Below are 27,136 nucleotides of genomic sequence, written 5' to 3' on the forward strand. Positions count from 1 at the left end.
GAGTGACATTTTCTGCAAGTTTGATTAGGGTATAGTTCACAATCCCTGGTGGAAAATACTTTTGATCACTTACAAATACTTTCTACTGGATCCAGGTGCTTGCATGTAGGCTTTTGACAGCTTCTAATTTGCTGCTTATAATTGCTTGGTGTCTAATTATGTATTTTGGTTTCAAATAGTATTTGTACGCAGGCGCGGCCGGCATGACTCGTGGGTGGGGGGAGGTTAATTAAAACTAGAAATTTAAAAAGTACCTTTCCGGGTCTTGCGCCGTCTCAGCTCCTGGCCGGGTCTTGTGGAAGAGGAAGCAGGCAGCCTCCCTCCCATCCCCTAAGCCAAACACAACACTGCAATGGCAGCGTGTGATTGACTGGGATACCAACCACACAGGCGTCTATGGGGAGGACATTTTCTCCATGCAGGCTGCATACAGACTACATGGAGAAAATGCAGAGTGCGTATGACTGGTTTAGTCAGCACTGGGGCCGACAAAACAGTCAGAGCCCTCAGAGTGGGCAAGCCACTCCTCCCCTGCGCTAGAGTAGAGCCGCCCACCTGCCCGCCCCCAACCAAACACTTCTGTTTTCTCGCAGTGCGAGAAGCAGAAACATAAAATGGTATTTATAATACCATTTTATGTTTCTGCTTCTCGCACTGCGAGAAAGCAGTGGGGCAACGCTTCTCCGCCCTAATGGAGGAGCCGCCCCTGTTTGTAAGTAACCAGAAGAATTTATTTTCTTTTTTGGGAGGGGGTGGGGGCAGGTGGGTACTGTGGGGGAGGTCTTGTGGGAGTTTGCCCGTCATAATTGGATAGAAACCATTTGCAAATGGTCAACTGGACTAACTGGTTTCGCATTGTACTAGGGCGGAAGTCCTTCCCTTTCCGCACGAGTCAGTGCCGAGAGCTGGGAAGGAGGAGACTGCATCCAGGGCCTGTGCAGCAGTGAGAACACGGAAAAGAGCGTCTGGCGGCAGGCAGAAGTTAAGCTATTTGTTTTTTAATGTTTATTTGTTTGACTAAACGTTGGCCATAATCGTCAAGTAAGGATGGCACGCATATTGTCATTCTTCCGCTAGACTACTCTGTATTAAAGGTACTTCTCTGATACTGTTATCCTTTAGTACTGGCACCAGCTTGGCTCTCACCATTATTACCCTGAGCTATCCTATTCTGGACTGGCTCTGTTCTCCCGCCACTCCCTTCTCCCTTGCAGATTGGAGCTGGTCTCACCGCTGCCCAATCATCAGCTGCCAAAGCCCCCCATTTACATAACACGTCTACCCATGTGTTTCCTTACAACTTGTGATACTTGTCATGAACAATGAGAAAACTTAAGAAATGTTAGCAGAACACGTTTGAGTCAAGATGATGGGGCATCAGGCATTTTGTGAAAAGTCTGAAGAAGCCACAAGCAAACAGACTGATGTGTTTGTTGTAGCAGCACAGGGGTTGATGGAAAACACCCTCTATGCAAAGAAAACGTATGAAACTAAAACAATGATGTGTTTATACAGAGATGTAAGGTTGTGAATCATTCTGAGCACTTACCATAAAGGAGGCACTCCCTAGAAAGATGTAAGGCATGAGACACATTTCCTGTCTGGGAAACAAAAGATCAAATATCATGAAAGTGCACACATTGTATATGCTTAACTGTCTCCAAGGAAGCAGCAGGGTTCTCTATCACATCAGCATAGGCCTAGAGGCCCTCAGCCCTGCGCTCTAGTCTAAATACTCCATTTAGGAGGCTCATTACTCTCCCTCTGCATCTAAAAAGCACCTACCTCCTGTCTCAGAAGTTGCAACTGTTTTAGGACATACTTTATTTATTCTTCAAGGAGCCTTGGATTATTGCTCTAAAGTCTTAAAATTTGATTGTTGATAAGCACATTTTTATTCCTGTATAGAAAGCAAAATCAAGGATGACATACAACAGTTCGATGAACTTGGCATCAATAAAATCAATCATGGAAGCATTGACAAGCAATTGCAAGACCCACCCCTCCTCCCCAGCCCCCCGTAAAATTTGATTGTACTACGGATTATCGAGCATTGGAGTATAGTGGTATCAGAATATCTTGGACGGAATACCGAGGGAGATAATATCGAGAGTTAAGTGCATATAGAGGCAGTTTAGATTTACTTTTCTTAACTCCTCACCTATGCACTTTGTGTAAGTGTGTTTGTATATATATATATACACACACATATAGTCAATTTACAGAGATGTGGAGTTATGTATATAAAATCTCTGTGAATCGGAGTCGAGAGCGTGCTCTGTTTATAGACTGGAATGTCTTGTTTACTCTTATGCAGTGAGCCTTCACACATCATCAATCATAACTCTGTGTTAGGCGCAGTCACCTGTATTCATTCCAATTGTATTTTTTCTGCGCTCGTCTTCTTGGTCGTAATCTTTCTGTCTTAACGGCTACTTCACCATTCTTAGTGGGTTTCTTATAGTTAAGTCACTAATTACATGTACTTTTCACACATCAGTGGTCTCCACATGTTTCTTCTGTTCACTTCTTAATATAGTTTACATTACAGTGGCCCATTTTAGCCCGTTGTTTTTACGTTTGTTTTTTCTCAGTTTACTTATTTCTTTTGTTTTGTGTCCTTCCCAGCCCTGAAGAGTCACAACTTTACACGTTGTGACGAAACACGTGTCGGCTGATTTGTTTTCATTGTGTATTGGACTGAATTTACGTATATAAAGAAATTTTGCTTATGATACACCTGATGTCGACCTTCATAATTTCGAAAACATGAGATATTTGATATCTGTTTGATCTTTATCGGGCACACCCAGAGCATTATCCTAACACGTGTGCACAGGACTTCATTTCTAGTTGTTGGTGTGGGTCTTGACCCACTCAGTTGCAGGAGTTATTTCCTTGGGTTTGTTTCCCCTGACCTGTTAGCACCGTAATCACCAAATTCTAGTGACACCCACGTCGCACATGCCTGAGCGCCATTCTTCCTCGAATCCAACGAAACCCTCCACTATTGTTAACCTTGTGTAAGTGTGTTTGTATATATATATACACACACACACACACATATAGTATATTTAGAGAGATGTGGAGTTAGGTATATAAAATCTCTGTGAATCGGAGTCGAGAGCGTGCTCTGTTTATAGATTGGAATATCTTGTTTACTCTTATGCAGTGAGCCTTCACACATCATCAATCATAACTCTGTGTTAGGCGCACGTCGCTTGGGTACGGAGGGTTTGGAGGGCAGCCGACCACCTGGAGGTCTGCCCCCCGGGCACATTGAGAGACTGGTGCAGTTTTGGAACTGCCATTTTATATTGGGCTCCATGTGTAGCCCAATGTGGCCCAATGCTATATAGGGGGTGTCTTTGGGCACCCTGCCACCATTTTAAGTTCAGGTAACCTGGTGGCTGGTGGCAGGGAGATATTGGTGGTATGTTTCCAATTTTTGCAGAATTGAGGCATTTTCTGGGTGTTTTTCATGTCAGAACAGTGAGTTGATTGACAGTGTATTACCTCTATGGGACGCATGGAGTCTTCTCCTGACAAGGTGAATGAAGCAATGTGTCCGCATGTATGGTCGCTGTGGTGGTTATATGCTTACTGCTGTGCAGGTGGTGGGCAGCAGTGTTGGCGGTGACCGGGTTTAGTGGGAGGGGCTGCTCTATGTCCAGAAGAGCGGCCCCTCTATGTGTGACAGGGAAGGGAGCGCTGCCGTCTGGCGTAGGCCTTGCTTCAAATCCGGAATGCGCGCTAGCCCCTGGGACGGTTGGCTAGCGGGCGCATTGGTATGGGAAAATAGCAGGATGGTTGTCGGGGCTGTCGTGGCTACAGCTGTGGGGGGGCATGTGGCTCCCAGAAGTCAGGTACAGCGGCCCGCGCACTTTTCCCCTGTGCGGGGCTGCTCACGATAGGCATATGCTCAAATGGGCGGCATTAGTGGAGCCACTTGCATGGCCTGAGTCTGCAGAGTTGGGGTTTAATAATCAGTGAGCAGCATCTGCAGAGCTGCTCGTGTCATGTTTCCAAGCCCGCCAGCCAGAGGCGATGGGGGGAGTGGCTGGGGAGAGGTTAATAGGGTGTGTTGCTTTGGAGGCAGATATCATTTGTAAACAGCAAGTGTGCTAATTGAGCCACCTGTCGAGGCAACGCTGTTGGATGAGGAGAATTAACAGAATAGGAGTGAGGTACTGATGAGGCAAGGCCTAGACAGGGACAGGTCAGTTTTGGAGGAGCCAGGTGCAGCTTGGGGGGGGGGGTATGGATTCATTTGGCCCCTGGGAAGATGAGGTGAGGGGAGGGGGTATGGACAGGGTTGCACAGCTCGATTCCTATTTGCGGAAGTGTGGGTCCCTTCAAGGGGCCAATGATGGTCCCCATTCACACAGGGCTGTGGGAGAGGGAGAGGAGGTGGAGAACCCTGGGTGTGGGGGAGGGGATATAGTAGTGCCAGTGAAGGGCCCTGGGTCCGCCTTAGTGGCGGCGATGTTAGATTGGAGGGGGAAGACTGAGGCGATGCTATAATGGAGGATGAAGAATTCATTGAGGTGGCCACGGGACGGGGCAATGGGGGGGTGTAGGGAGGTTGAGGGGAGTGTGGACGTCTTTGTGTGGGAGGAAGGTCCCAATCATTGTTTTGTGGGCAGGAGTGGTCCAGTGGAGCTGCCGGGGCAGGCAAAGTGTACCAGCATGCCAGTCCTGTCATCAGTCGTGGCTGCAGCTTACCTAAAGTGGTAGGGCGGCCGCAGGTGGAGAAGGCGTTCGTTGGGTAGGGAGGGGGGTGAAATAAAATATATGTAACTAAAAAAAGCCTTACCTGCTGCTCTGCTCCGCTCCCGCTGCCGCCTCGCTGCTTCCCTCATCGGCGTCGGGCCGGAAGGGGTTGGGCCATCAGGGCACAGGCTCCACACCCAATCCAGGCACTGCTCTCACATGAGAGCAGTGCCTGGATTGGTCTGAGTGGCCTCATTTTATTGGTGTTTTGGAGCCTGTGCTGGTTCTCCAACCCTGCTGGAGAAACATAAGTGCACATGTGTGTTTGGTCGGCCTAGGACGGCCGGCCAAGCACATATGCGCACGTATGAGTGCACAGTATGCCTCCCTGCCTCGGCCCAGCCCCTCCCCTCCCTATACGTACTGTATTGCGGGCTCAGCATAAATAAAATGATATTTTCTTATTATCATTTTATTTATTGTCTGCTGGCACGGATTGTAGGGCGACGCTCCTCCGTCATTATGGAGGAGCTGCCCCTGACCTACCTGTCATCTTTCTTTACAGGTACAGAACCAGCGCAGGATTTTAGACTCGGTAGAGCTGGGAGCGGCTAACAGCACCGAGGGGGAGTGATGGCTGCTCCGGGCATGGTTTGACTGATGTAGTCAGGGATCCCTACGTGGCTGATATCTATAACAACCTTGTTGGCCCCACCAGCTGGTAGGTCTCGGACAGGGGCGTAACAAAGGAGGATAGGTGAGTAGTGTCGGTGGAGCAGCAGGCAAGGATTAATTTGGCCCTTCCAGAAGCCGCACGTTGTTGCACAATGACTTCATCTTATGGGTCGGTTTCCAAGCAGGATGTGTGTGCGGGCCCCAGTTCAGGCAGTATGTTGGACCCGCTAGGGGTCACAGCACTGGGCTATGATGTTGACAGCCTTCAGTAAGCAAAATGCGGGATAAAGAGACAAGGAGTGTTGTGGGTGTTTTCAACTAATCACATGTCAAGTGTGTTGCAGGTCACTTGGAGGAGCTGACTATGGTGTCGGAGCTGCAGAGGCCACTGGTGAGGCGGCATGCCACAGTACTTGCGCCGACCTTGGAGCCAGGTAAGGCCTCAGAAATAGCAAAACGGAAGTGGCAATAAACATGGTATCCACAGGCATGGATGCAGGTGGAATTTGGGGAGGGGTTCGAGAGCGCCTTGCATAAGGGGAAGTATGTGATTGATGTGGGTGTGTGTAGTGACAAACAGGACAGTGCAAATGGTAAGCAAGCGGGGAGAAGAAGGATGGGCCAGAAGGCAAGGAGCTCTAGATAAAGCGGTTACCCTACATGGGCGTTACTAAGCCGTTGAGAGCTCATCTCACAATAAAGGGTATTTTTTAAAGGGGACTACGTGGAAAGGCTCAAACGCCTTCATAAAGAGGTGCACTCCAGAGAGAGTTTGAAGGAGGAGGAATTTGAGCTGGCAAGGCGGCCAAAGGTGCCACTCCCAATAGAGAACGGGACTGCAACAATTTTAATTTACGCCAGCGTTTACTGCGGAAGTGTTGCATGCCCATATTTAAGCACATGTATGTGATTCGGAAGGCCCAACTCACGGGGGAAGTTATGTCTGGGCCCAGTACGATTAACAATTTAAGGGCACGCTTGGTTTGGGACTATGAGCCAAATTGGGGGAAATGGACTCTGATCTCTGCTGGAAGACTATGGGTGCTGTGAAGCCGGGCAAGATAATTATCAGTTTGCTAATTGTTTACCGTCCCTTTCAGGGCCATCCCACCCGGGCAGGGGGAGGGTTGCAGCAAAGCTCCAACCAGGGTCAGTGGGGCGCATGCTGGGATGTTAACCAGGACATGCGCACTCTGGAGCACTGTAAATTTTGCCACAAGTGTTCCAAATGTATGTGCCGACACAACCTTATCAAAGGTTTTGGAACGGGAAGGGAGCCCAGGTATCTGGTGCAATAGGCTCATACTTCAGTTAAACTCGATAGGTTGGAGTATTGCACGGGGTTTTTAGGGGTGTCCTGAGGTGGCGAGGATCTTAAGTGAGGGTTTTTGTTGGGATTTTGTTTGGGGGTACGAGGGTCGGCGGGTGAAGAGGTGGGCAGATATTTTGCGCTCAGCAAAAGAGCGCAAGTAAGTGCTGCAGGAACAATTGGTGAAAGAGGTCTCTGAGGGCAGGATCGCAGGACCCTTTCATGATGGGCCGATGAAGGGGCTGATCGTTACACCAATTGGGGCGGTACCCAAAAAAGAACAGGGCCAATTTTTTTTGATCCTGCATTTGTCCTGGCCAGAAGGAGGGTCAGTGAATGATGTAATTGTAGAGGAAGTGGCTTCGGTGTCCTACCCCTCGGCGGATGTGGTCATGTCACTGGTGATGACTGCGGGCCCGGAGGCATTGATGGCAAAGTGTGATGTGGAGTCAGCTTTTCGGCTGCTTCGGGCACCCTGATGATTTTCAGCTCTTGGGCATACAATTTGAAGGAAAGTGGTATGGGCACAGAGGATTACTGATGGGATGCTCCAACTTATGTGCAGGGAAGTGTCGGAGACCTGCTGGTTTTCAGCCCTCATGACGTGGATGTTTTTTGGGGCGTTCGAGTGTCAGAGTTGCTGGAAGGCAGGAAGCAGGGTGGAGTTAGGTGGGTGAAGGTTTCCAGGATGAATTCTTCAGCTCATTTGTAAAGTGGCTGGGCCATCAGCTGGAACCCACTACTTCAAGGGTTCCTTTTTCAATGGGGCACCCGGATCAGCAAACTGCCAGGCTCTCATGGTGAGGTTCATTGAGCTCATGGGTTACTTAGGGGTGCCTTTGGCGTCAGAGAAAACTGTGGGTACACAAACAGCATCATCACTTCTGGGCATGGAAACTGATTCTTGAAAAATGGAGGCTAGGTTACCACTTTGCATGCTACCAAGGGAGAAAGTGAAGGTGAGGGAGTTTCAGGTATTGTTGGGCCACCAAAAAATTGGTGTGCAGGGATGACTTTCTGCAGGAGGCCGGGATGTGCACTTTTAGGTTTTCCCACCTCATTAGCATGTCAGGCTCTCAGCAGGAGTCAAGGAGGATATCAGAATGTGGTGATGTTTCTTACAGTCCTACAATGGAATTCTTTTGGCAAGGCAGGATGATTTAGTTTGGGATACATAAATATTCTCAGACGCAGCTGAGGGTCTGGTTTCGGTCTGTATTGGCAGAGAAGAAGGGTGCAGAGCCTAAGCCAGAACAATGGAACAAAGGGGACTGGAGTATAGCCTTCTTAAGACGGTTTTCTCTGGTGGTCGTAGTGAACCAGTGGGGCACGGAGTTGGACACAGGGGGCATTCAGAGTCAACAATACATCTGTGGTGGAGGTAGTGAATCAACAGTCTGCCAAGGACGGGCATGTACTGAAACTACTGCAGTTCCTTGTGTAGGATTGTTGCGTTCAGGGCGCAGCATGTGCCCGGTGTGGACAATGACACTGCGGATGCTTTGTTTCATTCATAGTGGGGGAGATTCCGTGGGCTGTCCAAGGACGCCAACAGAGACCTGAGACACACCCACCAGAGAAGTTGTGGTCAGTAGGCAACAAAGGATAGTACAACTTTTGGCGCAGAGTATGGAGGTGCATTGGACGCAGGCAGAGGATGTGAATAAATTTTTCCGGACCTAATAGAAAAGGGTCTCCCGGCCGTTACCATGACAGACATGGACAAAGGCCATGCGTGGCGGACTAGTAAGCATTTACCATAACATTTATTGTACAAGGTTTTGAGCTGGGTGCCAGAGGTGTGCAGGGAAGTGTCGGAGATCTACTGGTTTTCTGCCCTCATGACATGGATGATTTTTGGGGCGTTCTGAGCGTCGGAGTTGCTGGGAGGCAATAATCAGGGTGGACTTAGGTGGGTGAAGGTTTCCAGGATGGAGGGTCGATGGAAGATATGGCTTGGCCACACAAAAATGGATCAAAGAGCAAAGAGGAAGAGTGTCTTCTTGCATGCTTGGGTCATGGACGGTCGTGCGGGGTGAGTTGGACGAGTTGTTGTGGAGAAGATTCTGGGTTGATTTTGTGTCACAGTTACAGGAACAAGGCATGGGCTTTTCAGTTGCTAACATTGCTTCATAAGGCTCATGTTTGTTTGAGGGTACCTCCTGCAGAGTACGGCATGCATTTCTTCCCCTTTGGTGCAGCGTCAGAAGAAGGGAGTAGAGGTTGGGCTCCAAGCACATTATGCATTTGGGGCGCTGGCCAGCGGAGTGCAACAGGCGTTATGTGCGAGCATTGTGCAATGAGGGAAGCACCACATGTTAATCTTTGTTAAATCCTTGCTGCCTTTTTTGTTTGTTTATAGGTACGGTGCAAGCCCGGCACCAGAGGAGGTGGCCATTTGGGTAGTGGGCCAAGCTTTATCAAGTGGGTGGATATCCAAGCACAACAAAGGGTTTTGGGACCAATTTTGGTTTTAATAAACATTGTTTTCCCATTACTTGGGAAAGAAAAGGGGGCATTTGTTACGGAGAAGTATTGCAGAAACTGAATGGTGTGATGGAGGGCAGTTGGTGCCCTGATGTGTTGATTTTACACCTGGGGGAGAAGGACCTAGTGAAAGAAAAAGTGTACTGTGGACAAGGAACATGAAAAGGGATGTGCTGTACATTAAGAACTGTATTTGTTTGGTAGACAGAACTGTAGCCAAGGAGGTCATGGAGACGGGCAGGCAAGCCTTCTACCATAGATAGAGCACGGAGAGGGCTGAAAAGGGAAATGTCCAGTTTTGGAATGGATATTGGTTTAGACGCATTTGACTTTTGGATATAAAATTTGAGGCCAGGGAGTTCTTTGGGGAGACTGGGTACATTTGTCCAGTATTGGTAGGGACCTGTATTTGTTGGAACTCAGAGAAGTTTTGGCCAGGACATTGAATATTAGGAAATAAGGCACCGGGTAACACAGAAGCTCAAGGGGGAGGGAGGGCAGAAAAAGGTTGTGGGCATCCTTTTTCTGGGTGGCAGGGGCCTGGAAAGTTTGGTAGGACTGTCAGAAGTTTGGTTGGCATTCCAGTTGGTGAACCATGGGCAAGGGGAGGGTGGGCAGGTAGTTCAGGGTTCAGTATAGGACTTTTGGTCACTTACAGGTTTATACATGCAGTAATAGGATGTAGGGGTAATAGAAAGTTGAAAATGTTAAAATGCACTACATTTAAATGAGTTAGCTGCGGGGTGGGCATGTGGGGAGACCATAGGGGTGGGGTGGGGGCATTAGTTAGTTCACTTTGATGTATAGCGAGGTTTTCGTTTTGTAAGGCGGTTTGCCAGGAAAAGTTGTGATTTGCACCTGTTTCAATAAAGTGCTCTCTTTCACACATTTAAGTGGTCGGTTTCATGTGCTGCACCCCTCTCTCTCAATCCTTATTACCCACAATCAAGCTGAACCCGTCTCGGAGTGCACCACTTGGTCTTGTCAGCGCAGGGCGGTCATGATGATAAACATTATAACAATTTGGACCCACCTGTGCCCTCACTTAGATCCAAGGGGCAGCGCCTTGCCTGTTGTTGATGTCCGGCAAGGCACCTGCCCCACTGTGACCCACGGAGCAGCTCAGATGGCAGGCGGCAGCTTTGGTTTTCATTGCAAATGCTGGACTGCCGCAAGAATTGCGCCTTTTGTCCATGTGCCACCAAGAAGGAGATCTCACTCACTAGCAGGCAGTGTGTTCTTTCAGTCCTGTGGCCCCACTCAGTGCCTCAGCAGCCCCCTCAGACAGACATCGCCACCATCTGAATGACAAAAACATCACCCATCTCTCCAAATAGTATGAGTCCTCCTAGTGATCCATGGCCCCGGCTGTCAGCTTCACACATTACATAAGGACGCAGTGGGCACCGTGAAGAACCTGCTTCCGGTCAGTTGTGCCCTAACCCTGGGAGCACTAGCTTGTCACAATTACTGCCTTGTCTGATCACTATCTGCAGATCGCGCAGTAGTGCAGTGGCAAACTTGCTGAAAGTTTGGAACTGCTGTATGCAGAATTTGTATTACTAATACAGACAATTGTATGCGCACGTTTCAAGCCGTACATGTTAATAAAATTCAACAAAACATGCAGTAAAATTCCAGTCCCCACTACAGCTGCAAAATATTCTGACAAAACAATAATCTCCCTGTTGGATCTGATATCCTTGGCATGGTTTCCCCCAAACGTCTTGCCTCCCTTCCTCCTGTTTTACTGACTTTGTTTCTGCTGGCTTTAGGACTCCTTACCACTGCTAACAGTGCAAATGCTGGTGCTTTCTAATGTAATTATGGTAACATTGGCTTACTCCCCAGTGGCTCACTTAATTTACTTGTAAGTCACTAGTGCAGTGGTACTACATGTGCCAAGGGCCTGTAAATTAAATGCTACGCTACTAGTGGGCCTGCAGCACGTATTGTGCCACCCACTTAAGTAGTCTTTTAAACATGTCTCAGGCCTGTCATTGCAGCCTGTGGGTGCAGTTTTAAACTGCCATTGTGACCTGGCAAGTTAAACCTCTTGCCAGCCCAAACCTCACACCTAGGGCAGGCACTACACAACCCAGAAGGCAGTGTGCAGTTTATCTAAAAGGTTGGACATGTACTTTTGAGTTTTATATGTCCTAGTAGTGAAAAACGACAACATTCATTTTTCACTACTGAGAGGCCTACTTCTCCCATCGGATGACATTGGGTTCCCTTGCAACACTTAATAAGTGGTACATTTTAATTGGCAGCAGCTAGGAATGGCGAGTTTGGTGTCTAAAGAATTGTAATTTGAAAACCTCTTTATTGGTAAAGTTGGATTTTAAGTCACAGTTCTGAAAATGCCAACTTTTAGACAATTAGCATTATTTTCTTGTCCTAACATTTAGTGCCTGCAGCCTGAATTACATGACTAGGTGTAGCTGGCACTGTGTCTTTGTGTATTGCACCCAGACAGTGAGACAGAGGGGGAATAGATATTGGCAGGATGGGCCATCTCTGACTTGAGAGGGGGCAGAGCTGTTATCTACAAAACTTGCACATGGCAAAGGCTCTGCCTCAGCACACTCACAAAGTGTTTGACAATAGTCGTTTGTGACCTCAGACAAGCTGGGGCTAGGGCAGGGAGGCTTAAATTCCAGACACCTTCAGGGGTGGAAACCTCCAGAAACTTTTCCGTCTTCAAAAAGGCCACAAGGTATCAGCAGCGGCTCGTCAACTATGGCGGAGGAGCGTCGCCCCACTTCTGAAAGACAGCAGATGCAAAATAAAAAGATATGAAAACTATTTTATTTTTCACTGACTCAGCCGAGTCAGCTGAGTCCACCAAGTCTAGGGCAGGGCGGGGCCATCCTAGGTCAGCAGCAGCCAGGGAGGAGGAGTGGTGTGCACCGTTTTAGGCCAGCCAAACCATCATGCACACTTATATTTCTCCAATCCGAGGTGTGTTGCATAGCCGGGTGGAGAACAGGTATAACCTCCCAGGCCCTAACTGAGTGGCATTTCAGCCCGCTCAGACCAACCCCGGTGCTTCTCTCATGCTGGGTAATAGCATGAGAGCAGCATCTGGATTGGGTTGGGAGTCTGGGAGCCAGTGCCCATGGACTGCTGGGAGCAGAGCAGAGGATCACTGAGGCAGCAGCCATACTGAGGCAGCAGCCAGCAGCAGAAGGTAAGTGCACTTTTTAAAAATGTTTAAAATTATTTTTCCCCGACTTGTGCTCTGATAAGAACCCCTAATACCCGACAACTTAAAAGGAAAGCCAGCCTCCACGGCAAGGTATATAAATTGGACCCTCAGACCCAACTCTTCAGTACACCTTTGGACCCGTGGAAGACTCAGAAGGACTGCTGTGCTGCTCTGCAGGAAGGGCTGCTTGTCTGTCGCCCTGCTGTCCTGAGTAAGAAGGACTGGGCCTGCATCTTGAACCCAAGACCACCAGAGTGAAGCCTCCTCATCAGAACCTGAGGGACAGAAAATGCTCCAGCCACCTTGAACGCAGCACCTGGACTCTGTCTACTGTGAGTCCTTCCCCCAAGGTGTGCCACCCCAGGGCTGGACCTTTGGAAGTAAGCCTGAAGCTGCTCCGCCAGTTCAGCTGTTGTCCTGTGAGCAGGGTGATGCCACTCCTTGCAGCAACATCTGAACAGCTGATACATGACGCGGGCCTTCATGTCACAAGCCCCTCGTCTCCAGCATACTCGATGATGATGCAGGACTCTGCAATGCAACACTGCATCTTCCTCGGATCCGCTGCTGAATGACACATCCTTGGCATCTTCCGACACTCTGTAAACCAGGATTTTAAGGTATTTTGTTCAGCAGGCCTAATTGGGTCCATGTATCCGGCCCGCGTTCTAACATGGTTGGCCCGAACTTGTGACTTTGTCCCAGGGCTGCGCGACCAGATAACCACAGGTGATGCTTTGTGCTTTTAGACACTATTATCACTTAAATCATTCAAATTGCATTTCTCCGGTTGTACTAATTGGATTTTTGTTGTTTTAGACGCAACTAACTAATTACATTGTACTCTATTTTTTAAAATTAGAGGGGGATTTTTCTTGTGTTGTGTTGTCACTTTTTTACTGTTTGAAGTGCTGCATAACTACTTTACACATTGCCTCTAAGTTAAGCCTGACTGCTTTTGTGCCAAACTATCAGAGTGTTAAGCACTAGTTAATTTGAGGTTTGTTTGTGTTTCACCCTAACAGAGATTGTGGTTGCTGCTTGAGTAGGGATTCACCCCCACTCCCATCAACCAGTAACCTAATTTCCTACACTCACCCTTCACCACAATAAAAGCATTTGTTTTAATTTAGTACTCTCCTCCAGTCCTCGAAAAACTCAAAGCAGGTATCAGTTCTGCTCTTTAATCACTTTTTTGCCCTTTCTGCCAAGCACTTGAATTAACATATGTATGAAATGAGTCTGTTCTGGTTGTGTATCTAAAACCTATTTAAAAGGTAAAACCACAAATCCCAGAATGCAATGTGCTGTTGCTAAAAACAACAAACAGTAATGACTGCAAATCTCACACTTTATTTGGCCGGTGAGAGCTGCTTGTCTCAGTTCAACTTATCCCCTGCCCTGCCTTGATGTAATTACAAGGCAGACGTCCCCTCCTTGCTATGCAGTACTAACTGGGCCACATGTTCTTCAACAGGGCCATAAGCATTTCAAGTGCAGTGCAGATGTTGTACGACAACTGGAATTACATTCTGAAGTTTATGTCATTACGTGGACTAACTGCTTTGTTGTACACGTGATAAAGTGTCACTCAAAGTGTAACTCATAAAGGAGCGAAATGTTACTCTTAAGCACTCTTAAAATCTGAAAATATCACACATAAGTGATCTGAAAGCTTGCCAGCTATGTTATAATAAAGCACCATTTTTCCTGGAGTCCTGTGACATCAGGGGTAAGTTGCCGCCTGCCAGCTTGGCATGCATCCACCCGCGTTGTGGGGCTCAGGTCGCGGGACAATACATGCGAGGTGGGGCATGTGGGTAAAACTCTGCATTGGGACACTCAGGGAATCATGTGGGCCGGGTCCTGCCGGTGCTCATCAGTAGGTGCTGAGACGGGTCCCTATCAGGCTCTCCATTTTTGCCCTCACCCTCTTAACTCTGCAGCAATGCCACCCTTCATTGTCTTTGATCTAACTTCAAAGAGACTGTAGGTCTTTCATAGTCTCATCATTTCAGAGCATTTTAATATTATAAACAACAAAGCCGTACTTGTTTATTTCTCTTATGCAACTAACAACCATTGACAAGGCCAATAGTCTAGGTTGGAGTAGGTATTTTGGGGCATATCAACAACAACCGGCGATAATTATCGCTCAGCGCTCTTAGCGTGAGGATAATTATCGCTGGCTAGCGTGAATTTTTATCGCTGAGATAGCGTGCTATTAGCAACGCTTATCTCAATAGCGATAAAAATCTACACGCTAACAGGCTAACGTGAGATTATCGCTGGAAACCCAGCGATAATCACACGTTACCTTGTTGATAGGGACAGGCAAACTTAGCCATGATATCCTCCTTCCATAGGATATCATGGCTAAGTCTGAAAATTAGCAGACGTAAAAAAGCAGCATTAACCGCGGTTAGCGCTGCTTTTTTTGTCTCTAACAGGGTTAGCGACATTCTTGATAATAGGAGAAATGTCGCTTAGCGACATTTCTCCTATTATTTTACTAAGGAACGCCCCCTTTGCATCTCATTAGAGATGCAAGGGGAAGCGTAGAGTAAAAGGGTGCTAACATGCAAATTTAGGTGTTAGCACCCTGTTGTTGATAGGGCGCTGGTTTTATCTCCCCTTTTTTGGCTTTTAAAGCCAAAAAAGCAGAGATAAAGCCCTTGTTGATATGCCCCAATGTTACTTGCTGTATTATATATCTGGATGCAATGATAGAAACAGCAAAATACCAGTCAGGCGGCACACTATGCTAAGCACAGGTTCTTAGCTTAGGTGTTTTTAAGCCACGCCCTTAATTACATAGGCCATGCCCCTTTGAGAGACCCCCCAGTATTTTCATCTTACTTAAAGCCCTGGGGACACTGGTGTGAGAGTCTGTACTTGGCATGTCTGAAGGGTGATGCTGAGCAATCCATGTGCTCCTCATCAGCAGTGCCTGAAAAACACTACTATGGTCGGCCCCTTGGCAGCCCTACTGCTCAGTCCTGCCAAGGGCGATGAGGGTGGCATTGTAGCTCCCTGCCCAATCCTTCGGGGAAGACAGCAGTACTATGGGAAAATATTGGCAAGGATGTATCATTAGAACAGTTTCTTTTGTGCAACGTTTCAGTAAAGTTGGCGTAAACGAAGACGGGGTGGGGAGGTGGGGGGGGCTTTTTTAACTACATGTAGATCTATTATGGAAAGATGGCAGAGTTCCCCAAGCAGAACTTTTAAATCATGCCACCAAACCCAGCGGCAGTGCTGTTGAAACACAGCCCAGCAAACAACAGCAAAAACTAGAAACACCTGGTGCAGAAGCAGTTCCGGGTTAGGCAAAGCAGGCATGGCCTATGGGCCCTACTCCTTTTAGGGGCCCACGACAACAGATCAAATTAATATTGATTTGATCGTGAAAGAAAATTACAATCATGCTTTCTTGAATTGTTTCCAAAAGACAAAAAACGAATCTACTGAAAGAAATGAAACCTTTACATTAAAGACTCTATAGAGAAAATACTGTATTAATGTAATGTACCCATTAACAACTTAAAGTACATAAACCAGAAACACTGCATCAGATTCACATATCAGTATGTCTCTTAAAAGCTCATCTTCTGGCAGCTGTCAGTTTGTAAAAAATCCGGTGCAAACTACGTAGTGTAATGTACAGTAGTGATGGTCGTCTCCATCTAGCGGCCAAAGTATTAGGAGATAATTTGCGAAAGGGGGGGTGGGGCGAAATTTCGACTGCCTCGAGGCATCCACAGAGTTTAATCCAGCCCTGTGCAGAAGACGTTTCTCTACTGACTAGAAACACCTGGAAGACGGAATTAGTGGTTGTTCCTCCGTTGACTTCAGAACTGGTGCATATAAAAGAGCAGCGTGTTCTATATCAAGCACTGTGCATGTCAAATAGATCTAAGCATTCCTTTTCAATATGTGTTTCTTTTTTTTTTTTTTCAATGCCTTTTTTCATCCTTTTAGTATTGTTTTCAACAGAGAACATCCTTCAAAATATCGCGAAGGTAAGTTTTTATGGGTGAGCAGAGTTTTATTATGCTTAACTCCACATATATGTACCTTGGCGATATATATGTATATCTTCATGGCACATAAATGAGTTAAGAATGGTAAATCTATACTTACCTATTGCACTTACCTTCTTGATATTTTGATCCTCGATATTTTTGACACAATATTCTGTCCACACAATATTTTTCTCTTCGGTATTTTGTCATACAACCCACGAACATTATGAAAGTAAATTGCACGTTTTATTCACAGGAGCTGAGGGCCAGATGCACGAATATTAAGAATAGGGATTCCCGAATAGCAATTATTTATGAGTAGCTTTTCGATAATCGCTATTCCTAATGTATTACTCTGTTATTTTACAAATTAGTAATTCCTAGTGGGGTTGGATATTGACCCACCTAATAAATATTAATGAGGTAGTTTGCAATTTGTGGCCCAATCGGAATCACAGCAATCACAGGGATTGTGGCCTGCTGGCGTCAGCAGACCATCATGACTGTAAATTGATTTTTAATAAAGCAAGCTTTAGTCTTTGGAATGCAGACCAGTTTCCTCAAAGGAAAATAGGATGTGTTTAAAAAAAGAAAGTGAAACTTTTAAGTTTCATTTTTAGGTCTCGCCTGAGCCAGCGCTTTAGCGCTGGTTTGGCGAGAGCTATAGAAAGCGGGATTTGGAAGTGCAAACAAGTGCTTTTCAGGCCGCCAACTACAGTGCATGTGCGCCGGGCGCGCGCACCATTTGGCAGCCTGCTGATCACTTTCGGGGCCGCTTTGATGTTCTCAGTAAGCCGCGCGGCCACTGAGAACATCAAAGCGGCCGCGAAAGTGATCACCATATGCCAGCCTTCCCTGTGTTGCTTTAGCACTCACCCCCCCACCCTTCCATGTTCTTTTGTGTCTGCAGTTACTTTTGAAGCTGGAAGCGCTGTAGTGCCTATGCTTGCTAACGGAGCAGTGCTCTTCCACCCTTAGAATCTCCAACTGTAGTGCCTCTATAAACAAACATTGGCATAGCCAATAGATCTCGCTTTTGGGACCTTATAAGTATTTAGTTATGCAACCGTTCCATGGCTAAACACTTATAAGGTCCCAAAAGCGAGACCTATTGGCTATGCCAATGCTTGTTTAAGAGTAGGTAGTGGTCGGTGGGACCATGAGACCACTGCTTGCTCTAAAAATATTCTTTTAACATTGTCAAAGGTTAATGGGTCATATGGGGAAGCCCTCCCATATGCGCATGGTTGCTATCTCCTTTGAGGTGGCGGTAAAAATGTAATGTTTTGCGAACGTGATTCGATCGCAAAACAATAATACATACTACTGCAAATCGGTATTTGGAAGGCTCGCCCTAAACACGCCCGTTCCAAATAGTGAATCGCAAATCCAAATTGCGATTTGGTAACAAGTTAATGAATCGCAATTTGTCTTTTGTTTATTAAAAAATGCTTTTTTGCAGTTGCAATTGACCCGATTCTATGAACTGGACCTATTACGACACCCAAAAACCTTTTTTACATCTGAACCTAACACTTATTCATATGACTTTGATATTTTATGGACCATTGTATTTTCTATGCTGTTGGGTCTCATTTAATGTCTGTTAAAATGGCGAGAAAAGAAGTTCAGTGCTTTTACCGTGTAACAATGAATAATTTGTATTTTCAGCCCACATAATTTAGTGCACCTAGCCAGATAATTTGGATCTCCATTACTGTATATTTCCAGTAGCTCTGACTTCATGTAATGTTGAAATGTATTGTGACAATTAAGAGAATTAAGAAAGAAACTATGTGCACTGGACTGAGGGAAGCCAAATTCTCTTGGTCAAAGCCTCTAAGTTGCTGAGTAATCCCCTGTACTTAACAAGGTGGCCTGTGGGTGTAAGCACTGCAGCAAGGTATGCGTCTGGCTGGTGGATTGTGAAGGTGTATTCCCACAACCAACCGTACATTTAAGGAGTCACCGTGTCAGAGCCCAAGGACAACAGCAGCTGCTCACAATAGTCAGCCACCCCTTACAATTGTATAAAGGGGCAGCGGCTACTCTTGACTATGTCTCGGGGTACAAAATGGGTGCTGCTCTGGGGATCCTTGTGTTTTTGCTGGTCAAACATCACCAACAAATACATGAGCTCAGCTAATGTGCTCAAAAAGTGTTGAGTCAACTAGGACTTGGTGCTCCCACAATACTCAATCCCCATTGTGATTTCAGGACTTGTGCATTGTGCAAATTATGTGCTTTTTTGCTCAGTTAATTTTGAGCTGCAGAAATATTCTAGCATCATTTGTGAATCAAGCCCTTTGGTCTTGATTACAACTAAGGGGCTACTTCCATTTTGGGTGCTAACTCCAGTTTGCACATAAAAACAGATTCCAAATGGTCAGCATTTGCCTATGGGCAAATATCATATGTGTTTTTTTTTGCTAATTTGCAAATTATGTGCCTCAAGCTCTTTTGCCCAGAGGTTTTTAGCAGGTAGAACCTGGCAAAAATCTTGTTTGCCCACTGATTCCATTGAGCAGAAATTAAAATTTCAAGCTAGTTGCTAATCAACGCCTCCACAATATATTTCTGGTTTACTAAGCTATAGATGTGCAGTTGAAGATAAGACTGTGAAGATCACAAGCTGAGAAGCTTTGCTGTTCAGTTCAAATATTAGAATCTTACATCCAAGTCTACACAACCATCCGGCTGTTTCGAATTAGAAAAGGACACAGGTGTACAGTATTTTGAGAGCATGGGTGTTCAATGTTGGTCCACAATGGCAGGATCTAAACCGGACTTGCAGGAAAACCCTATGCAATACATTCCCATGCAATTAATGTAAATGGTGTTCATATACATGCTCAGGGTTTATCCTGAAAATCCGGCATAGATTTGTCCCTCGTGTACCAACAAGTGGCCCCTTGTCAGCAGCGCGTCAAGGAAGCACCCTTCCCCATAACACATACTGCACCTAGTTATGTAACTCAGAGGACCAACCTGCAGATTTTTATATTTTTTGTGTCAAACCTGATGTTTTCAAGAGAACATCCCAGGCCCAAGCAGACACCTCAGTATTTTAAAGGTGGTCCAGAAAACATTTAGGGTTGTGGTTTTTAATGTAAAAAACCAAAAAAAAACACTTACCTTGCCGCTGGGTCTTGCGTCTCTGCTCCTGCTCTCCTCGTCCTGACTCGAGGAACAGGAAGCACAGTCAGGCTCCCCTGACCAATCACAACGCTGCAATGCAGCGTTGTGATTGGTAAGCACCCAGGCTCCCTTGTTCAATCACAAGGCTGCAATGCAGCGTTGTGATTGGTTTTGAGCACCCTGGTTCGAGGCTCAACCAGGGAATGGGGGCCTTGGCATGTTCTCCATGCATGCTGCAATGCAGCCTGCATGGAGAACAGGGCAAGGGTGCACGACTGGTTTGGGCGGCCAGAGAGGGCCAACCAAACAGTCATTGCGCTCTTAGGAGTGGGCAAACCACTCCTCCCCTGCCCTGCTCGTGGAGGAGAGCAACCCCACCCACCCGCACGACCCCTGCAAACTAAGCAGCACAGAAACATAAAATGATAATAACTTAGCTTTATTATCATTTTATATTTCCTTTACGTTAACGTTTACGTGCATTGCTTAAGAGCAGTGGGTGACGCTCCTCCGCCATAGCGTAGAAGCCACCACTTATTGCCTATCCCAATACGCTTGTCTTCCTGAGCAGGTTATGCTATGTTGTGTTATGTCTTATGTTATATATTGTTATGCTGAGTTAGAGTAAAACTGTTTTGTACAGAACTGTGCAGAAATAGAAAATAGATTTTTGGTAGAAAGCTCTTGGATCTAATCAAGTACAAAAGAATTTCTTCCGTATTAGATCCAAGATTCAAATTGCATATATAATCTTCCTGCCCTCTAAATAATGGTAATTATGGTCCCGAAGAATGCTCAGAAGAATGCATTATGAGCCAAAACAAATTATGACTTATTTTTTCTGTTTCATGGCCTTTGAGTATTCATCAAAATCAGTACATATTTTACTACTAGGTGAATCTATACAATGAAGCATGATATAAATGGAAATATTCACTCAGGTCCTCTATAATCTGTTTTAAATTGTGTTTGTCTTCTTGTGAGTCGAAAAATTGCATATATTTTTCATCCTAACTGTTCAGCAGAGCAAATAACTGGTATGTAGTTATGATATTTTGTATCACACTAATGCATGGATTCTAACATATAGCTTGCTAGAGTCCTTCTAGATTTTTTTAACGCTGTGCTGTGACACATTTCTGCATTGTTGAAAAATACTAAAAGAGTAAAACAGAAACACATTTGAGTAGCATGTGTTTGAATATGTAGTCCCCAGAGCTGCACAGCCTCCCTCAGATAACTGACATGTTAGATCATGGTTTCGATGAGACCCCGCACTACATTATCCATCATGCATTCCCTGCATGAGGGTGTTACACAACCTCACATAAGGACATGTTGATGTGCATCTGACTCCTTAGCAGAATAGACACAGACAGACAGGTCACCATGGCTCGGCGCAGTGCAAATAACCATTGCATCAATGATGTGCGAGTGTCTGCCAACCAGCAAAGTGTCCCTTGCATTATGGGGTCCTTGACGAAGACCCGTCCAATGGGTTGGTGAATCCAAAGAATAACATGACTGGGTCTTACCCGGAAGTATGAGAATGCCAGATAGTCCAAGGCTTCTTCCAGGCTCCCTTCATCTTCTGTGAACCAGCTGCCGTAAGACCCCCGGAAGAGGCTCACGGATTCCTCAAGCCACGCTATTGAGTGATAGAAATCCTCCATATCATATGCAACCTGAAAGACATCAAAAGATTGAACCCCCTTCAATGAAAATGGTTAAAAGAAAATGAATTCCTCCAAGTCAGTATCACGGTTGCAATAACAAAAATCATTCTGGCACAAGATCACCTGTTAATCCCGCACTAATGGAGGGCGCCATCCATTGTCAAGGCATCTGCAACTTACCAGAGAGAACAATCTTGACTATTTATTTAAGATGTACAGCAAACTGATTTGTTTTGCTCCAACTCAAATGGATTATTATCCAACTCAACAGCACTGATTGAAAGGACTTTGAGCCTGACTATGATTGAAACAGTACCCATGGACATCTTCGTGCAGATGTCTGCACTGGGGAAGAACCCTCTTACACTACCATGGGGACTAATAGACCTGGACATAACTAGCTTGTAAGCATGCTTGTTATGTTCCATATACCCCAATATTGGCTCAGGTAATGCATACACCTTTCACCTACATTCCCCTGATATTACACTGCATAACGGTTATTAGTACTCACCTTTTACCTAGTTACGGTAATGTCCAAAGATGACATGGGGTTTTCTCCGAAAATCTTAAGCCTCATTCATTATGCATGAGGATTCTTGGAATCACAGCAGGACAGCAGGCATACCAACTCCTGCATAATAACTATGTATAAGGGTAATTCCTTCCATCATCCTAGTCCGACATGACACAGCAAGGTATATACCTAGGGGTACCACTTTGGGTATATATACACCATATCTTGCTGAGGTAGTCAGAGGAGAAAATGACTTCCAGGCTGACACACTGACGCGAGACGCTGAGGCTCCTGCACGTAGACACTCCAGCTCGCAGTGGTCTGACATCCCTTACGGGGTGTCCATATCAAGACCAAGATGGGGTCCCACAGTCTCTCTCTTCAGGTAATGGGGTTGACTTTATCCTTGAGGGATTCTTGGCTTTACAGCCACATACATGCTAGGTACACTTAGGTACATCTAGTTAGGGTTGCATCGTAGGAGTACGCATTTACTACAGTCATGTATTTTATATACTTGCCTGTATTTATTGTTTCAGCACGTTGGTAGAAATCTACCATCCTTTTACTCTGTTAGTGTTTATAATCATTTATATCTGTTACTGTCTAATGGTTGTTTCAGCACACCTATTTTACACTAGAATGATGCTGGTTCAATAAATGGTTATTGAAAAACATCCCCACTGTTTATTCTGTGTATCTCTCTGAGACAAAGTGAGCACGAGAAAAGTAATATACTGTTTCCACGATCCTGAGGGATCAGGGTTGTCATATTCGATAATTGCCAGGAACTATTCTCTCCTTGGTAAGAGGGGTTTCTAGTGGCACTGTGAGCTAGCTGGTATACAGGCCACGGTACCCGGTAGGGGTGTCTAAAATCAGTCCGGACACCAATCCTAAAGTGTATGTTGTCTAAACGTGCAGATCTTATATAGGTTTATAGGAACCATACGACATGCTAAAAGTTAATTTTTTTGTATATTGTGCTTGCATAGCTTGCACTGTATAACTCAATTCCTCCTAGCTGCTTTTCGAGAGGTGATTTAAAATATGAATGGGTTAAATGTTCCCTTGAGACATTATGCTACTATTTGCAGTTGAGTTCCTTGTCCATGCATGATAATCCATAAAGTTTAATTGATATACAGCCTCATGCATCAAGCCAAAATCCAGTCGGTGAAATACCGAATCGCTAATAACTCCTGTTAGCGAGGAAAAATAAACGAATCCCAATGCATCAACCCAAATGCAAAAATCGCAATTGAAGGAATCCTTAAATAGCGATTCCTTAAATTGCGATTGCATTTAAGGAATCCCAAATTGAGATTCCTTAAATGCAATGCATTAAAGTTAAAAAATTAGCGATTTCGCTAATAGTGGGAGCAAATTACCATGAAGATGAACTTCATGGTAATTTGCAAAAACTTTGAAAAATGCACTTTTGTGCATTTTTCAAAGTTTCATGTTGCGCACACACATGCATGTGTGTGTGCAACATATGTGCACATATCAATTTCAGGGGTGCTATAGGGTGTCATTTTGACACCCTTGCACCCTTGAAATTGCATGAGCAATTTGCGAGAACCTACTGGTACTCGCAATTTGCTCATGCAATCTCCAATTCATTCCTATGGGCCTGGAGGCCCATAGGAATGATTGGGACGGCATTCCTTAATTGCTACTCGCAATTTGCTAGTCGCAATTAAGGAAAGTTAAGGAATCGCTATTTGAATAGCGATTCCTACATGCATAGCCTTTTGCTATTCCTTATTAGCGAATCCCTATTTTTCGCTAATAAGGAATCGCAAATGGCATTGTTGATGCATATGCCCCATAGTTGCCTCTGTTTATACGCTGGATAGTTACTCTCTTGTAAGAGTTATGGGTGACCTGTTAATTGCCAGTCACCATGGAGGGATTGTGGGTGTCTACTGTGTTGACCTCTCCCTGACCTGGCTGTTACTTCCTGGGTACTAGGAAGACCGCCTCTGTGCTGGGGAAGTTCGTATAGGTAGAAAAAGTAGTGCTTATTAAAAAGTGTGGAGTGCAATGGAGGGAGAAAGTTTTGTAGTGTGCTCTGTGCTCAGCAACATCTTATTGCACGTGTGACTGTAAACTCTATCACCCTCTTTCGCTAATAAATAGTTATAAATATGTTGTATCTGAACTACCTTCTTCTTTGTGTGTGTTAGCTATAGTTACTAAAGCGTGGGATCCAATTTCTGACGGGAACCTTGGACCCATATGTCACATGTCATATGCCATTGAGCTCACCTGTCAGGAATTATTATCTTGGCCAGTTTTGTTGACTATTTGGCTTTCTTCTGCCTGTACAGTCCCTTGCATATCATGGATGATTATCCTTTCAATTAATTCGTTTGAATATCAGCCTTAGCATTAGGGATATTTATCTTAACACTTGCTCGTATAGATGATGGGAACCCCGCAGTCCTCAATGCGACTGATTCCCCTAGATTCTTCGGTGGGTAGATATTACTTACTCATGACTTAAACTTAAATTTGCAGGGCTAGCTTACTCATGGAAAAAGATTGCCATATATGGGCTTTGAGGACAAGGGCTCTTTTTGAATGTAGCAAAAACACAGCAGACTGTATATTAGATAATCACAGGCGTGTGTATGCTCCCCCTTACAGCAGTCTCTAGCAGGGCTTATACGACAAAATATTGAGAACAAAAATATTGTGACTAGGCCTGGGTGGAATTTAACTTATGCCATAGTCGTTTTGGTAATTCTGCGTTACTCTTTGACACAGAATTACCGATAATAACACAATTATGCCCCCATGCGTAGCTAAGAGTAATTTGGGGGGGGGGGAATTATACCCCAAGAGCACATTTAGCAAGCACGAGCAGCTGCTTGCACTGCTGTTTATGTTCTGTTACATTTAGCACCATTTTCTTAGTAGAGAGTGCATCTTTGTGTCTTCGCGTCCATTATGGACATCAGGGTGCATTGTAACTAGCGCTTAATACCAGGAGTAAGTTGGGGGAAAATCCAACCCTAAGTGCACATTTAGCGACTGTGTTCATGGTCTGTTGCATTTAACGCTATTTCTTGAATATGCGGGGGCATTTTTGTTCTAAGAAAATAGCACTAAATGCAGAATTAGTTTTGTTGTGAATTCCATGTCAATACTTGGTATTTGAACTACTATAATGGTTCAAAAGTATTGTGGAATGGAATATCATAAACAAAAGATAAGGATAGTGAAATATATATGTATATATTTAATATACATATATTTGAATATGAATATATACATATATATATATAAATATTGCATTATATGTAATTTATTTAAAATATTCTCAGTTACAAATAATAATATAGTTACAAGTACATCATTTTAAATAAATAATCTAAATTAAAATGTATACACTTTAAAAGTTATGTAAACAATAATTAAATATTTAAAATACTTTAGAATATTAACTATAATTAAAAAAGGTATACATACAACACACAGATATCAAACTAAATTAAAAACAAAAGCAATACAAAAGCAAACAATTTAAAATAATGTACACATGAAATATATAAAAAGCTATTACAAACGAATACCAGTCATAACAACCACACTTGGTAAAGTGTCGGACTTTGAATGATTCTGATTACTATTGTAACTCCAGTAGAGGCAAAAGTAGAGAAAGCGCTGAACATCCCACCCTAGTCCCCTAGAAATCCAACAACACTCTACTCAATCAAAAAGTACTAATTAAATTTAAACAAATCCAAATTACACATTGAATATTACAATCTATGCTGAAAAAAGAAAAAAAACAATTATTACCATAATACTAATACCTACAAATAAAATGATGACTAATATATGTTACATTAATTCAAAACAATTTTTAATACCATTATATTAAAGCAAACAATATTATATACAACTATATATAGAAATATTGTATTATATGAGTAAAAAAACATTCTTACCTTATACACTCTGTTGACAATATTTTTTAAACAATATCTTTGAATCCCAATATTTTTTCCACAATATTTTGGTAATTCACCCCACCAGTTGCAAACCAACTGGTGCAGATACTAATCAGACATCAGAGAAAGCAGAAATCTAAGGGTTTCTGTGCATTGGGTTTGTGCGCAAAGCTTTCAGATGGCTCAGCTTGATTACATTTCTTTTCTCTGTTCATGCCAGACTCTGAACACCCCAAACTACATGGTAACTCCTCTGCACTGCTTGGTAAATTGCTAACATCAGCCACAAATGTCTGAAACAGATAGACCATGAGAAGAAGCAGGGAATGCACTATAAGGCCTTTATTAAACCATGCACCACTGACTTGTGCCAGAAGCTTCCTGACAACCAATCTCCTGCATGAGGCAAAATAGTCGACTACATCCCTTATGTTGCATTACCACAGTACTCCGATTCATCAGAAATGGTAGAGTCATTATCAGACCTGTCAGCCTTTGGGTGGTCTTCTCCCAACTTTTATTTGCCTTCACCCCTCCTATTTTTTGATGATCTGATTTTTGTTGACTCTGTGCACTTTACACACGTTCTTGTGCTTTCTGTCCCCTAAACATTGTAGAATTGACTTTTACAAAATTGGCACATGTATTTTACTTGTAAGTTCCTAGTAAAGTAGTACCGGTGTACCTAGAGCCTATAAATTAAATGCTGCTAGTGGGCCTGCAGCACTGATTGTGTCACCCACCTAAGTAGCCCTGTAAAACATGTCTCAGGCCTGCCATTGTATGCAGTTTTAAACTGCCATTTCGACCTGGAAAATAAACCTCTTTCCAGGTCTAAACCTTCCTTTGTATTCACACAAGTCACCCTTTGGGCATGCCCTAAATAGCCCATGGAGCAGGGTGCAGTGTATTTAAAACGTTGGACATTTACTTTTAAGTTTTATATTTCCTGGTAGTGAAAAAATGTTAAATTTGTTTTTTCCAATAACGTAAGGTCTAAGTCTCCCATAGGTTGACATTGGGTTTCCTTATTACATTTAATAAGTGATAACTTTCGAATGGGAGCAGGTAGATAATAGAGTTTGATGTCTAAAGACTTGTAATTAAAGTCAGATTTTAAGTTTCAAACCATTTGGTGCCTGCAGCCTGTCTCTGGATCGCACGAAAAGGGGCAGCTGGTCTTTATGTATTGCTCCCAGAGTGTCAGACAAACGGCCATAGGTGTTGGCAGGATAGGCCATCTCTGAGTTGATGAGGGGGAGGAGCTGTAACATACCACACTTGCACATCACAAAGGCTCTGCCTGAGCACAGTCACAAGGGGTTTGACACTAGTCTATTGTGCCCCCATACAATCTGAGAACAGTGCATGCGGCAGGAAATTCCAAACACCTCTAGGGGTGGAACCGCCAGAACCTTCT

At 44.6% G+C, this 27,136-nt stretch overlaps 1 protein-coding gene across 2 annotated transcripts in view; it reads right to left on the reverse strand.

The window, feature by feature from the left end:
• The window catches only part of P4HA3 (prolyl 4-hydroxylase subunit alpha 3), a 198,122-nt gene that overhangs the window by 37,819 nt on the left and 133,167 nt on the right, over positions 1-27,136 (reverse strand). For both annotated transcript variants that reach the window (XM_085623338.1, XM_085623337.1), the window contains exons 4-5: positions 21,094-21,243; positions 1,550-1,601 (exon numbers count right to left, since the gene is read on the reverse strand). In XM_085623338.1, coding sequence (XP_085479464.1) covers positions 1,550-1,601; positions 21,094-21,243 — 202 coding nt within the window. The remainder of the gene's footprint in view (positions 1-1,549; positions 1,602-21,093; positions 21,244-27,136) is intronic.

The sequence above is a fragment of the Triturus cristatus genome, chromosome 8, assembly GCF_964204655.1.
Source record: "Triturus cristatus chromosome 8, aTriCri1.1, whole genome shotgun sequence".
In the NCBI taxonomy this organism is placed as follows: domain Eukaryota; kingdom Metazoa; phylum Chordata; class Amphibia; order Caudata; family Salamandridae; genus Triturus; species Triturus cristatus.